Source organism: Zalophus californianus, chromosome 4 (assembly GCF_009762305.2).
Source record: "Zalophus californianus isolate mZalCal1 chromosome 4, mZalCal1.pri.v2, whole genome shotgun sequence".
NCBI lineage: Eukaryota > Metazoa > Chordata > Mammalia > Carnivora > Otariidae > Zalophus > Zalophus californianus.
Genome location: NC_045598.1, coordinates 171,775,333 through 171,791,200, shown reverse-complemented (window position 1 = coordinate 171,791,200; position 15,868 = coordinate 171,775,333). Strand labels below are relative to the sequence as shown.

Genomic DNA, 15,868 nt, shown 5'->3' with positions numbered 1-15,868 from the left:
TTTGTTGACTGTTTTTTTTTTTATTTTTATTTTTCCCTTTTTCAACCAACATCTTATAAATCCCTTTTTAAAAAAAAAAAACATTTTTTATTTTTCATTTTTAGAGTCATATTTTATCCCTTCATAGTAGTTACCCTTATTTTTGGCATATATATATAAGTTGTTCTCTCTTTAAAATTTTGAGGTACAGTTTCTTCTAACAGATCAAAATATACCCTAAATCACTAGTGTATGGCTTTGTTCTAGTCTCCTGCCTGATCACATTCTCTCCCTTTTTCCTTTTTTTTTTCTTAAATCTTCTTTCTTTTTTCAAACAACTTATCTTACCAAGTCCTTTTATAAAATCTTTTATAATTTTCATCTTTACAGTCATCTTCCATCCCTTCATTGTATCAACCCTTATTTTGTACATATATGTCTTTCTTCCTTTAAAATTTTAGGAGGCACTTTTTTCTAACAGACCAAAATACGCCCAAAATCTAGTGTGTGGCACTGATCTATGCACTAGCCTGATCATATTTGATCATATTCTGCCTTTTTTGTATTGTTTTGTTTTTGTTTTTATCTTTTTTTTTCCTTTTTTTTTTCTTTTTCTCTTTCTTTTTTCTTTCTTTCCCTTTCTTTTCCCCTGATTTCAGGTCTTTTCTGATTTGTATACAGTATATTTGCTGGGGACGTTGCAAACCTGTTTGCATTTTGTTCTCTCATTCATCTATTCTCCTCTGGACAAAATAACAAGACGAAAGAAATCACCTCAGCAAAAAGAACAAGAGGTAGTACCATCAGCCAGGGACCTACTCAATACGGACATTAGTACGATGTCGGACCTAGAGTTCAGAATCATGACTTTAAAGATACTAGCTGGGCTTGAAAAAAGCGTGGAAGTTATTAGAGAAACCCTTTCTGGAGAAATAAAAGAACTAAAATCTAACCAAATCAAAATCAAAAAGGCTATTGATGAGGTGCAATCAAAAATGGGGGCACTAAATGCTAGGATAAATGAGGCAGAAGAGAGAATCAGCGATATAGAAGACCAACTGATGGAAAATAAAGAGGCTGAGAAAAAGAGAGAGAAACAACTACAGGATCACGAGGGCAGAATTCGAGAGATAAGTGATATGATAAGACGAAACAACATTAGAATAATTGGGATCCCAGAAGAAGAAGAGAGAGAGAGAGGGGCAGAAGGTATATTGGAGCAAATTATAGCAGAGAACTTCCCTAATGTGAGGAAGGAAACAGGCATTAAAATCCAGGAGGCACAGAGAACCCCTCTCAAAATCAATAATAATAGGTCAACACCCCGACATCTAATAGTAAAACTTACGAGTCTCAGAGACAAAGAGAAAATACTGAAAGCAGCTCGGGAGAAGAGATATGTAACCTACAATGGTAGAAACATTAGATTGGCAACAGACCTATCCACAGAGACCTGGCAGGCCAGAAAGGACTGGCAAGATATCTTCGGAGCACTAAACGAGAAAAATATGCAGCCAAGAATACTATATCCAGCTAGGCTATCATTGAAAATAGAAGGAGAGATAAAAAGCTTCCAGAACAAACAAAAACTAAAGGAATTTGCAAACACGAAACCAGCCCTCCAAGAAATATTGAGAGGGGTCCTCTAAGCAAAGAGAGAACCTAAAAGCAGCAAAGAGCAGAAACGAACACAGACAACAGACAGTTAACAGTCACCTTACAGGTAATACAATGGCACTAAATTCATACCTTTCAATAGTTACCCTGAATGTAAATGGGCTAAATGCCCCATCAAAAGATGCAGGCTATCAGATTGGATTAAAAAACAAGACCCATCAATATGCTGTCTGCAAGAGACTCATTTTAGACGCAAAGACACCCCCAGATTGAAAGTGAGGGGGTGGAAAACCATTTACCATGCTAATGGACACCAAAAGAAAGCTGGGGTGGCAATCCTTATATCAGACAAACTAGATTTTAAAACAAAGACTGTAATAAGAGATGAGGAAGGACACTATATCCTACTTAAAGGGTCTATCCAACAAGAAGATCTAACAATTGTAAATATCTATGCCCCGAACATGGGAGCAGCCAATTATATAAGGCAATTAATAACAAAAGCAAAGAAACACATTGACAACAATACAATAATAGTGGGGGACTTTAACACCCCCCTGACTGAAATGGACAGATCATCTAAGCAAAAGATCAACAAGGAAATAAAGACTTTAAATGACACACTGGACCAAATGGACTTCACAGACATATTCAGAACATTCCATCCCAAAGCAACGGAATACACATTCTTCTCTAGTGCCCATGGAACATTCTCCAGAATTGATCACATCCTAGGTCACAAATCAGGTCTCAATCGGTACCAAAAGATTGGGATCATTCCCTGCATATTTTCAGACCACAATGCTTTGAAACTAGAACTCAACCACAAGAGGAAAGTCGGAAAGAACTCAAATACATGGAGGCTAAAGAGCATCCTACTAAAGAATGAATGGGTCAACCAAGAAATTAAAGAAGAATTAAAAAAATTCATGGAAACCAATGAAAATGAAAACACAACTGTTCAAAATCTTTGGGATACAGCAAAGGCAGTCCTGAGAGGAAAGTATATAGCACTACAAGCCTTTCTCAAGAAACAAGAAAGGTCTCAAATACACAACCTAACCGTACACCTAAAGGAGCTGGAGAAAGAACAGCAAAGAAAGCCTAAACCCAGCAGGAGAAGAGAAATCATAAAGATCAGAGCAGAAATCAATGAACTAGAAACCAAAAGAACAGTAGAACAGATCAACGAAACTAGGAGCTGGTTCTTTGAAAGAATTAACAAGATTGATAAACCCCTGGCCAGATTGATCAAAAACAAAAGAGAAATGACCCAAATCAACAAAATCATGAATGAAACAGGAGAGATCACAACCAACACCAAAGAAATACAAACAATTATAAGAACATATTATGAGCAACTCTATGCCAGCAAATTAGATAACCTGGAAGAAATGGGTGCATTCCTAGAGATGTATCAACTACCAAAATTGAACCAGGAAGAAATAGAAAACCTGAACAGACCTATAACCACTAAAGAAATTGAAACAGTCATCAAAAATCTCCCAAGAAACAAAAGTCCAGGGCCAGATGGCTTCCCAGGGGAATTCTATCAGACATTTCAAGAAGAATTAATACCTATTCTCCCGAAACTGTTCCAAAAAATAGAAATGGAAGGGAAACTTCCAAACTCATTTTATGAGGCCAGCATTACCTTGATCCCAAAACCAGACAAAGACCCCGTCAAAAAAGAGAATTACAGACCAATATCCTTAATGAACATGGATGCAAAAATTCTCACCAAAATACTAGCCAATAGGATCCAACAGTACATTAAAAGGATTATTCACCAGGACCAAGTGGGATTTATTCCTGGGCTGCAAGGCTGGTTCAACATCCGCAAATCAATCAACGTGATACAATACATTAACAAAAGAAAGAGCAAGAATCATATGATCCTCTCAATAGATGCAGAAAAAGCATTTGACAAAGTACAACATCCTTTCTTGATCAAAACTCTTCAGAGTATAGGTATAGAGGGTACATACCTCAATATCATAAAAGCCATCTATGAAAAACCTACAGCGAATATCATTCTCAATGGGGAAAGGCTGAGAGCTTTTCCCCTAAGGTCAGGAACGCGACAGGGATGTCCACTCTCACCACTGCTATTCAACATAGTATTAGAAGTCCTAGCCACAGCAATCAGACAACAAAAAGAAATCAAAGGCATCCAAATTGGCAAAGAGGAAGTCAAACTCTCACTCTTTGCAGATGATATGATACTGTATGTGGAAAACCCAAAAGACTCCACCCCAAAACTGCTAGAACTCATACAGGAATTCAGTAAAGTAGCAGGATATAAAATCAATGCACAGAAATCAGTGGCATTCCTATACACCAACAACAAGACAGAAGAGAGACAAATCAAGGAGTCGATCCCATTTACAATTGCACCCAAAACCATTAGATACCTAGGAATAAATCTAACCAAAGAGGCAAAGGATCTGTACTCAGAAAACTATAAAACACTCATGAAAGAAATTGAAGAAGACACAAAGAAATGGAAAAACGTTCCATGCTCATGGATTGGAAGAACAAACATTGTGAAGATGTCAATGCTACCTAGAGCAATCTACACATTCAGTGCAATCCCCATCAAAATACCATCCACTTTTTTCAAAGAAATGGAACAAATAATCCTAAAATTTGTATGGAACCAGAAGAGACCCAGAATAGCCAGAGGAATACTGAAAAAGAAAAGCAAAGCTGGCGGCATCACAATTCCGGACTTCCAGCTCTATTACAAAGCTGTCATCATCAAGACAGTATGGTACTGGCACAAAAACAGACCCATAGATCAATGGAACAGAATCGAGAGCCCAGAAATGGACCCTCAACTCTATGGTCAACTTATCTTTGACAAAGCAGGAAAGAATGTCCAATGGCAAAAAGACAGTCTCTTCAACAAATGGTGTTGGGAAAATTGGACAGCCACATGCAGAAGAATGAAACTGGACCATTTCCTTACACCACACACAAAAATAGACTCCAAATGGTTGAAAGACCTAAACGTGAGACAGGAGTCCATCAAAATCCTAAAGGAGAACACAGGTAGCAACCTTTTCGACCTTAGCCGCAGCAACTTCTTCCTAGAAACATCGCCAAAGGCACGGGAAGCCAGGGCAAAAATGAACTATTGGGATTTCATCAAGGTAAAAAGCTTTTGCACAGCAAAAGAAACAGTCCACAAAACCAAAAGACAACCGACAGAATGGGAGAAAATATTTGCAAATGACATATCAGATAAAGGGCTAGTATCCAAAATCTATAACGAACTTATCAAACTCAACACCCAAAGAACAAATAATCCAATCAAGAAATGGGCAGAAGACACGAACAGACATTTCTCCAAAGAAGACATCCAAATGGCCAACAGGCACATGAAAAAGTGCTCAACATCGCTCGGCATCAGGGAAATCCAAATCAAAACCTCAATGAGATACCACCTCACACCCGTCAGAATGGCTAAAATTAACAAGTCAGGGAACGACAGATGTTGGCGGGGATGTGGAGAAAGGGGAACCCTCCTACACTGTTGGTGGGAATGCAAGCTGGTGCAACCCCTCTGGAAAACAGTATGGAGGTTCCTCAAACAGTTGAAATTAGAGCTACCGTTCGATCCAGCAATTGCACTACTGGGTATTTACCCCAAAGATACAAATGTAGGGACCCGAAGGGGTACGTGTACCCCAATGTTTATAGCAGCAATGTCCACCATAGCCAAACTATGGAAAGAGCCAAGATGCCCATCGACAGATGAATGGATAAAGAAGATGTGGTGTATATACACAATGGAATATTATGCAGCCATCAAAAGGAATGAGATCTTGCCATTTGCAACGACGTGGATGGAACTGGAGGGTGTTATGCTGAGTGAAATAAGTCATTCAGAGAAAGACATGTATCACATGACCTCACTGATATGAGGAATTCTTAATCTCAGGAAAAAAACTGAGTGTTACTGGAGTGGTTGGGGGTGGGAGGGATGGGGTGGCTGGGTGATAGACATTGGGGAGGGTATGTGCTACGGTGAGCGCTGTGAATTGTGCAAGACTGTTGAATCACAGTTCTGTACTTCTGAAACAAATAACGCAACATATTTTAAGAAAAAAGAAAAAGAAGAAGATAACAGGAGAGGAAGAAAAGGGGAGTATGTCAGAGAGGGAGACGAACCATGAGAGATGATGGACTCTGAAAAACAAACTGAGGGTTCTAGAGGGGAGGAGGGTAGGGGGATGGGTTAGCCTGGTGATGGGTATTGAGGAGGGCACGTTCTGCGTGGAGCACTGGGTGTTAGGAACAAACAATGAATCATGGAACACTGCACCAAAAACTAATGATGTAATATATGGTGATTAACATAACAATAAAAAATTAAAATATAAAAAAAAAAAAAGAAAAATTTACAAAGGAAAAATAAATAATGGGCTGTCCAGAATATACTCGTTTAGTTAGGAGATATTAATATTCAATTCATATTAGTAAGCCTTAAACGTGTAATATTGAGAAATGGATAAATATTATCCTATGATTTCATGTAAAATAAGTGAAATTGACTCTACTGCCACCTGGGAAATCTATTTCTGATTTTGTTTTAGCAGGTGCCCAAATCACCACAGATACATCTATTCCCTGGGAGGAGTTGAGAAGGCCAGAGCTGCACTTCCTTATGTACTAGTACAGTGCAACTATTATTTTAACAACATCTGTTCCTCCAGGAAGCTGTTCTGAATTCTTGCGACTATGCTACGCCAAACACTCTGGAAGTATCCTCCACTTCACCTTCACAGTGTTGACTAAACAGATTTATAATGATTTTTCAAAGTGCTTTCATCACTTGACTATAAATTCCACAAAGAAAAAGACCGTGTAACTACTTCCTCAAGTGTAAGGACCCAGTTTGACTGCCCTTTATTTCCCACAGTGTGTCATGCAATAAATGATACTTTGATGTTGATGTTAATGATTATAGCTCTCTATGGTCTTCCAACTACTATTTTTAAATCATTTCCTAACTTTTCTTCCACCTTTACCTTAAATTCAGGTATTTCTGAAGATCCTAGCCTTGGCTCTCTTCTGTAGTCATGCTGTCTATATGGTCTTGTCCAGCTACTCCTAAGGCTTCAACTATTACCTATACACAGTCACTGGGAGGCTTTTTACACTGGTGGCTTCTCAGTATTCAAACCCTTGTCTAATCACCTCCCCTTTGAATCTGGGCCATTCTTGTGAGTAGCTTTAAATAAAAGAACACAGCAGAAATGATGCTGGGCCAGTTCTGGGATTAAGCCTTAGAAGTCCTGGCAGCTTTGACTTTTGTACGTTTTGGAGTCTTAAGCCACCATGTAAAAATTCCAGCTAACCTGCTAGAGATCACATGAAGAAACCATGGAGCAAGGGAAAAGGCTCTGAGACTACATGGAGAAAGAAAGATAGCTGTCCCTGCATCCCAAGCTGAGCCCAACTTCTGAACAATCCGCAAGCTCAGTGCAGCCACATCCGTGACCACTGGTGAGAATGGGAGAACCGCCCAGCTGAACCTAGGTCAAACTGCAAGACTGTGAGCAAATAAAAGCATTTGCTCTTTGAAGCCACTTAGTCTTAGGCTGGTTTGTTATAAAATGTATCAAACAGCTGATAAAATCTAAATCTCTAGCCCTGACCACTCTCTGGGGATAACAGACCTAATCGCAAACTCTTAAATTTAAATTTCCATATAGTTATCATCTCCTTTTCAAATTCAACATTTGCTAAAATGGATTTCAGTATCTCACCTATATAAAACTGCCTAAGTTGCTGATTTTAAATTCGTATTCCTCAGGATTATATGGCTCTGGAGTATTTCTAGAGATTTCTTCTAGAACAATCCACGTGGGCATGTTTCAATTCCAGTTCTTAGTCCCATCATATCATGGGTCACGAAAACTAACTACAAGCTCAAAAATAATTTAAACAAATTATTGTCCAATAAAAAAACACATATAAGCAAAGTATGAAGAAACATTCTTTAGCTATATGACTTTGGGCAAGTAACTAAGATTTTTGAGCTGTAATTACCTAATAAAATACTAAAGTTTGGATATAAATGATCTGATTTCACAACAGAAATTAAGATTTCATTTTGACAATGACATTTTGAATGTAATAAATTACTAGAGGCAATACAGTGCAGTAGTTAAGAGCACAGAGCCTGGGTTCAAATCCTTGGAGAAGTTACAGAGCTATTAACTATTAGAGCCAGGATTTTAACCAAGATTCTGCCAATTAACAGCTCTGAAACTTCTTCAAGCCCCAATTTCCTAGTCTGTTAAATGGATATAAAAATAAGTTTATAGGGCTATTATAAGAATTATTCTAAAGTACGCAGAACACTGCATAACATATAATTGTTAAATAACTTATAATTTCTTTAGAAAACTGTAATCACCAGTTTTTTTATGTACCTACCATATAATAAAATAACCACTTTTTCTTTTTTTAAAAAAAAGATTTTATTTATTTGAGAGACTGAGCAAGAGAGAAATATTGTGCACGAGCAGGGGGAGGGGCAAAGGGAGAAGCAGACTCCCCACAGAGCAAGGAGCCTGACCTGGGGCTCGATCCCAGGACCCTGGGATCATGACCTGAGCCAAAGGCAGATGCTTAAGTGACTGAGCCACCCAGGCGCCCCTCACCACTTTATTTTCATAAATTTTATTTCATAAAATTCTTGAAATGTCTCTTTAAGAAACCCATGTTCAATATAATTAGCTATCTACTTAATCAAAACTTCGGCCTTTAGATCATTGATATTTTTTTGAATAAGGTAGCATACACTTTGTTGTTACTAACAGTAGGTTACTAAGAGATAATAAAAAATCTTAAAAGGATGTGGGTTCGTTTTAATCAGTAGTAATAAGTATTATTTTCTCATCAAGCATGTTATCTCCATTTCATAAAACAACGATTGACTACTTACCACTGATTGTCTTAGGCTTTTTAGCTATGTATTCTCTCCATTTTCTTGAACTGAGCTGGCTGGGAGGTGGGATGAGTGTGTTACTAATAGCACACGGCAATACAAAGAGAGCACCAACCTGGATAAAAGAGAACATATTTTTAGTGACTGCACACTGAGATTAATTCTTAAATAGTGTCACCTGACAGTTTTCCACTTGGATTTCACCTAACATGTACTTTGTAACGCTCCCTCACAAGTCTACTGGAAAAACAAAAACAATGCCCAAACTGTCAGAAAAAAAAGTAAAAAACCAGAGAAAGGTAGTCAAACACGGGCTCCCTTTTCCAGTAAGTTACAGATCTCTGTAAACCTTGTTAATCACAATATTTGCTTCAAGTTCAGGTTGTGGTATCATTTCTTTGTATATCTGCAAACCAGTGAGAGGCTGGGAATGCCATCATCAAAAGATTTTGTCATACTTAGCCATAATTTTATAACCTTTTGTCTGGATGGATTGTTCTGGTTTCAAAATTACAATACATCTGCAGGTAATTTTAAAACTTCTATTCCTAGAAATCAGAGATTTAATCCTAAAAAGGTATAAACTGCAAAGAAACCATGAATCATATGCCAGAAAACACACAGCAGCTTCTGACTGATTTGTGAGAAAACTCAGCTTATTCATCTTTGCCTTCCCAGGGCTGGGCATACAGATGTTTATTAAATATTTGTTTTCCCAAAGCCAGCATATGATATTTAGGCAAAATCTCAATTTGATTAGGTACTGAATAAAACAAACTGCACTCTGAAAGCTACACTTTGCTTGTTATTTTAGAAATATAAGCTATAACAACCAGCAAATACCAATAAATAATATTTTTTTTAACTCTGGGGAAATTTAAGTAAGATATCTTATAGATCTCAAATCTAATGAAAAATCACTTTTTTTAAATTTTATTTTATTATGTTGTTAATCAAATACCATCAACTTTTTTTCAAAGAAATGGAACAAATAATCCTAAAATTTGTATGGAACCAGAAAAGACCCCGAATAGCCAGAGGAATGTTGAAAAAGAAAAGCAAAGCTGGTGTCATCACAATTCCAGACTTCAAGCTCTATTACAAAGCTGTAATCATCAAGACAGTATGGCACTGGCACAAAAACAGACACATAGATCAATGGAACAGAAAAATCACTTTTAATTGTCACTTGTAGATGGATGAGTCTCGTGACATATATGATACTAAGTCAATACTTTAATGTATTAGTTTTACTGATATTTATTATTTTATATATTCTTAGATATACAAATAAGTATATTAGGAGCAAAAAAAAGGGAAAATTAAATGTTTATTTTTGTTACTACAGCCATGCCTTTTTTTAATCCTAAGTCAAATGTATTTCACATAATTAAGTATTAGACACTAAAAATAAAAAATATTAGCAATAATCATTAAATATAAAAAGATCTTTATTTAACTTTGAAACACTAAATCCTAGTTCTTCATACTTGCATAAATAAGACTATGTAGCACAAAATTCGTAACAAAAGTATTTTGCCCAAAGGTTAGACAAAGCTGTGAGTATGCTAGATCAGGGCCCAGTTATAACTTAATTATGTAATTACTATAGTTAAAGCTTAACAAATTAGAGATGCTAAATGCAGTTCAATGCACAACTTAAAGCCTGGTATTATAAGTATGTCCTACCCAGGCAAAGAAGTAGCCAAATGTCTGAGACAACTTATTTTTGAATAAACATTTGCTACAAATATGAAAATAAACATTTCAAAATCCCATAAGCTATAATTTCCTACAAAATACATTTATGTCAATTGTTTATACTGTGTTCATAACAAACTTGGATTCTGATAACTCATTCTCACTCATGCACTAATCATTAGATACACTCTGAGACTTGAGGATGGTGCTTCTAGATTATCATACTATCTCCAGAATTTAAAAACCAAATACCGTTTCAAAACTTTGATTTGTTCTTTTCAGTAGGCACCACCTGAACAAGCGGGCACTAAGGGAATCACATTTCTAACCGTGCAAATTCTCTTCTTAAAAAAATATTTCCTGGGGGGCACCTGGGTGGCTCAGTTATTAAGCGTCTGCCTTCGGCTCAGGTCATGATCCCAGGGTCCTGGGATCGAGCCCCGCATCAGGCTCCCTTCTCGTCAGGAAGCCTGCTTCTCCCTCTCCCACTCCCTCTGCTTGTGTTCCCTCTCTCGCTATGTCTCTCTCTGTCAAAAAAATAAATACAATTTTGAAAAAAAAATATTTCCTGGGGTGCTTGGGTGGCTCGGTTGGTTAAGTATCCGACTCTTGATTTCGGCTCAGGTCATGATCTTAGGATTGTGTGATCGAGCCCTGTATCAAGCTCCATGCTGGGTGTAGAGCCTGCTTAAGAATCTCTCTCTCCCTCTCCCTCTGCCCCTCCTACTACTACCACCCCCACCCCTGCTGCTCTCTCTCAAAAATTTTTTTTAAAAATAAATAAAACAAAATAAAAAATATTTCCTGGTCATACAATTAGTAGATATCATGATTCCTTAACAATCTTCTTATTTTTTACTAATCTAATAAAATAAGCTTCACTATAAAAGGTTTTTATTTTTATTCTGGGGCTGATCAAATTTGTTTTTTTAAAGTCAGAAGTTGACTTAAGATCATATAAATCACTAAAATTTAAGTACTATGAAAGCTTCCTAAGGAGGGACCTTGTCTATTTTATTCTCTCCAGTATCTGAAACAAGCCCCTGGTACACAGCAGGCAGTCTTTGCCCCAGGCCCTCACACAAAACTGCTGAATAAATAAATGAAAATCAAGTTATAAAGCATTAGAATTACTTCAAAGAATGAGCATGCAAATCAAAACTACTTTTTTCAAAAATGTAAAAAACTAATTATGACCTAGTATAAAAGGAAAATACAGTGCTTTACATTCAGAGATGTGTTAGCTGAATTATGTTTCCAAAAATCATCCCTTTTGCTGCATTAAAGTAGGAACATCTATAAAAAATTCCATCATTTATTTGTCCCTTACTGATAAAGAATACTCTAATATTTTTTAAAGATTTTATTTATTTTAGAGGGGGGGAGAAGCACACAAGCAGGGGCAGGATGCAGAGGAAAAGGGAAAAAGAGAAGCCTAAGCAGACTCTGTGCTGAGCACAGAACCCAACCAATGCAGGACTCGATCTCATGACCCTGAGATCATGACCTGACCAAAATCAAGAGTTGGACGCTCAACCAATGAGCCACCCAGGCACCCCAAGAATACTGTGTTTTATAGTCGTTGTCTAAGAAGCAATAAAAATGACAATCTAATATACCAAATTTAAAACAAAACAACTGAAAATACGATATAAATATCGTTTAGTTTGCTTCTAATATTAGTATTGCCTGTCTTCAATAACGAGATGCATTAACGATTATTTTATACCTGTATTAAACAAATTACAGGCATGTATCTGATTTTGACTTGAAAAATTACCTACAAAAGCAATTCCCAAAAATTTCATTTTATCTTCAAAATATCTAGAGGATATTTGGAGCTTTATACCTTTCAGGAAAATATTTCACATATGCATGTCTATCATTCAGGCCAGATAAATTTCAAAGCCATTAAAATTAGTTACCAACCATCGTTTATAGCATACTTCACAGTTTGTAAAATATATTCCAGTTGGTTTTCATTGCAACTTTCGCAACAGGTTAAACAGGGATTATTACTTACAGTTTACAATTTAAAAAGCTATAAGCCATTAAGTGGTAGAACTAGGACTTAAATCTAAGTTTTCTAAAGTATATACACTCTTACTTGAGACTTTCTCTTCTACCATACTCCTCCCCTCCCCTATTTGAAACATAGGTGAAATGGTTAATGATAAATGATATTCTCATTTCCTAGAATGAAGAGGCTCCCCAAAATTAGGTGAACTAGATAAGGTTACACAGAGAACTATTTAGTTACTTGGGTTAAAGCAGGAATAGATTTGTTTTTTTTAATTCTTTGTGTTTTTTCTTTCCTTTTTCTGTCTTTTTCTTTTTAGTATACAACTTTACAAGATTTCTATGTGCATATTTTTATAGAGATATAAGATCTTATTAATTCGGTTAAAGTAAGTCCACCTTATTACTCTATTGCAGTCTGCTTGTTTTCTTCATAGTTCCTTTTTTTGGAGGGGGAGAGAGAGAGTGTGAAGGATGCGGGAGAGGGAGACAGAATCTTAAGCAGACGCCACACTCAGTGCAGACCCCCAATGGGGCTGGATCTCATGACCCTGAGATCATGACCTGAGCTAAAACCAAGAGTCGGCTGCCTAACTGACTGAGCCACCCAGGCTCCCCTCTTCATATTTATTATTTTCTCTTTTTCCCACCAAAATGTAAGTTCCATGAGGATAGTTTTCATCTCTCTAATCCATCACTGGATCCCTAATATCTAAAACAGTGTCTAGCACATAATAAGATACATGTTGGATAAATAAGAAAAGATAATTTTTTTAAATTTCACATTAGGTATTCTTTAGAGGATGAAAACACAGGCTAATATTATACTTCAGGCTGTTCCTCCAAAGGCTACTTCATCAAATAAACACTTAAGCACACTATTAAAAAACTTAATTGTATGGAAAAAGAGGATGAAAGTCAAATTTTTAAGATTTATTTATTTGAGACACACAGAGAGAGAACATGCAAGGGTGGGGAGGGGCAGAGGGAGAGGGGAAGAAAATCTTAAGTAGGTTCCATGACCCAGAGTGGAGCCCAACATGGTGCTTGATTATACCACCCTGAGATCATGACCTGAGCCAAAATCAAAATTCAGATGCTTAACCATGAGAGTCAAAATTTTAAATTATCTATAGTCCAGCATCTTAAGGCCAAAATCATTATTTCCATTACTGTATCAATTTTCTAAGGGAATTATAACCAGTATTTGACTATAGTGCCAGGGGGAAACTATAATTTTAATAATCATTTTCCTCCCTACAGAACTGTTTGAAATAGTTTATTTGTTGTTAAAATAGTAAAATAATGTTAAATGAATATTCTGTGCATTAAAAATTGTTTTCATAGAAACACAGTAAATAACCAGAAAGAAAAGCAAACTTTTAGTTTTTCCCTTTAAAAACTATACTTGACTTTAAATAGATGACTTAAATATATACATACATACATATACATACATACATATATATATGTACATATAAAACTATTGAAATAGCAACTAATCTCATAAACATCACCAGAATTAAGAAAGAAAAACTGAGGGATGCCTGGGTGGCTCAGTCAGTTAAGTGTCTGCCTTTGGCTCAGGTCATGATCCCAGGATCCTTGGACAGACCCCACATTGGGCTCCTTGCTCAGTGGGGAGTCTGCTTCTCCCTCTCCCTGCCATGCCCCTGCTTGTGCTCTCTCTCTCTCTGACAAATAAATAAATAAAATTTAAAAAAAAAGAAAAACTGAAAACTTACAAATGATAATACCGTGAGGCTTCAGAAGTTTTTCTCATTTCCACCCACCTGTCCTACCATGAAAAAGATAATGCAAGTGTACAAATATCTTCTCATATAACTGAAATCAGATGTTGAAGGAGTAGGTTAACAATAATCTAACGTGTTTTCAAATTTTAAAACTAACAAAATTACCAGTCATGAAGCTTATTTTTGAAAATCTCTTCCAAAAACTTAATATCATTTCATGTCTGCAGAGGACTTTGGTGTTACTATGGGAAGTTCAAAGTATCTTAATATCAATTAGGACCCAAATACTTTGTTATATTAAAGAAGCAAAATTATTACGCAAAAACAGATTAACAAACTATATTCACTTTTCTCACCCAACCTTAAATGTTAAGTTAAAAACAAAACAAAAAACCTATACCTTGCCGCGCAAAGAAGAAATCTGCTCCAACAACAACATGGAATTCTCTTTGGTATTGTTTTTTGTCAACCCTCTGCACTAAGGAGTTAAAGAAATGATAGAACGGTAACCGTAAAACAATACTACTCCCTAAAACAAGTTTGGTCCTCTAATTCACAAGGTGCTTAGATTAATTTATTAAAAATTTTAACTGTAGGAATTCACAATCGCTCCTTCCATTAAGGAAAAGTATTTTTCTAATGCTGAAAATATACCAAGAAAAAAGTGCTTCTGTGAAGAGCATCCCTATAAACTATCAGAAAAAGAGATTTGTAAAAACTATAGTTTCTACACAAAATTTAAGAACACCATGCTAGAGTTCCAAATCCAGGCAACAATTTCTTTTTATATAAAATGTTCTGTTCTTAGGAGCACTTCTAAAAATCTTTTTCTTAAAAGACAGTCTAAAATATGTCAAATATTTGCAGATACATGAGACAGCATTTGTATTTACTTAAGTATATAAAAAGATACAGTGGACTGGTGCTTATATATCCAGCCTGCCGATGGCAAGAGAAACATCTGCACGTTTCAGGAGTATATAAATTACTCAGTTTTTCTCCACATATTCCTAACATTTCTCCATCCTCCCTACCCCATTAGCAATGAGTAGCAATACCAGAAGTCTTCTGCCTATTCTAGGAGCATATAGTACTTGAAGGAAGATTTTTTCCTTTTGAAAGTTATAGAGCTTCTCTAAAAGCCATGGCAATGAAAAATATACTGAATATTATTAAAGAAAGAAACCCCAGCATGGTCAAATATCTAAATGTGGAGGAAACATTCTACCTGACACAGAAAATGTAATCTAAAATGAACACATAAATAAAAGGATACAACTCAAATTCAATGTCCGACATATAGCAGGAGGGTAGATCAGATAATTTTATCATCTGCACAAATTCTAAAGCAGGGCCATAATAATGGAAAACCTATGGAAGAAATAAGATTATGTAATACTTTAAATTCTATAAATAAAATAAAAGTGAACAAATTAGTGATCAGAGTTTAAAACTTTAAAATGGATCTGTAAAAGCAGGTGTTTACACATTATGCAAGCCAAACATTAAATCCTCTATAGCAGACAAGAATTTCTTCCATTTTAATTCTACCTTTCAGAGCAGAGACAGACATAGAGATTTCTTAGTAATTGAAGAGTTTTAACAGAGGGAAAATGAGTCTGGAAAGAGGCAAGCAAAGGAAGACAAGAGCTCTCAACTTTTCTGGTTTATTTTCTGCAAGACAGACATGTGACCCAAGAAGCTAGGATATTGAAGAAACAAACTTAGAGGGTCTGCAAGACTGAGAGAAAGAGAAGATTCTCCAGGATGAACTTAGATTGAGTGGTGTGCTGAGATTAAAAAAAAAAAAAAAAAAAAATCCTTGAAAGAAATG

General features: G+C 36.1%; 1 protein-coding gene across 5 annotated transcripts in view; it reads right to left on the bottom strand.

The window, feature by feature from the left end:
• The window catches only part of LOC113935318 (MDM2 binding protein), an 84,115-nt gene that overhangs the window by 52,981 nt on the left and 15,266 nt on the right, over positions 1–15,868 (bottom strand). For 4 of the 5 annotated variants that reach the window (XM_027617130.2, XM_027617140.2, XM_027617158.2 and 1 more), the window contains 3 exons: positions 15,311–15,405; positions 14,435–14,507; positions 8,558–8,675 (listed from right to left, as the gene is read on the bottom strand). In XM_027617130.2, the coding sequence (XP_027472931.1) occupies positions 8,558–8,675; positions 14,435–14,507; positions 15,311–15,405 (286 nt within the window). The remainder of the gene's footprint in view (positions 1–8,557; positions 8,676–14,434; positions 14,508–15,310; positions 15,406–15,868) is intronic. The other variant, XM_027617150.2, reaches the window with a different exon arrangement.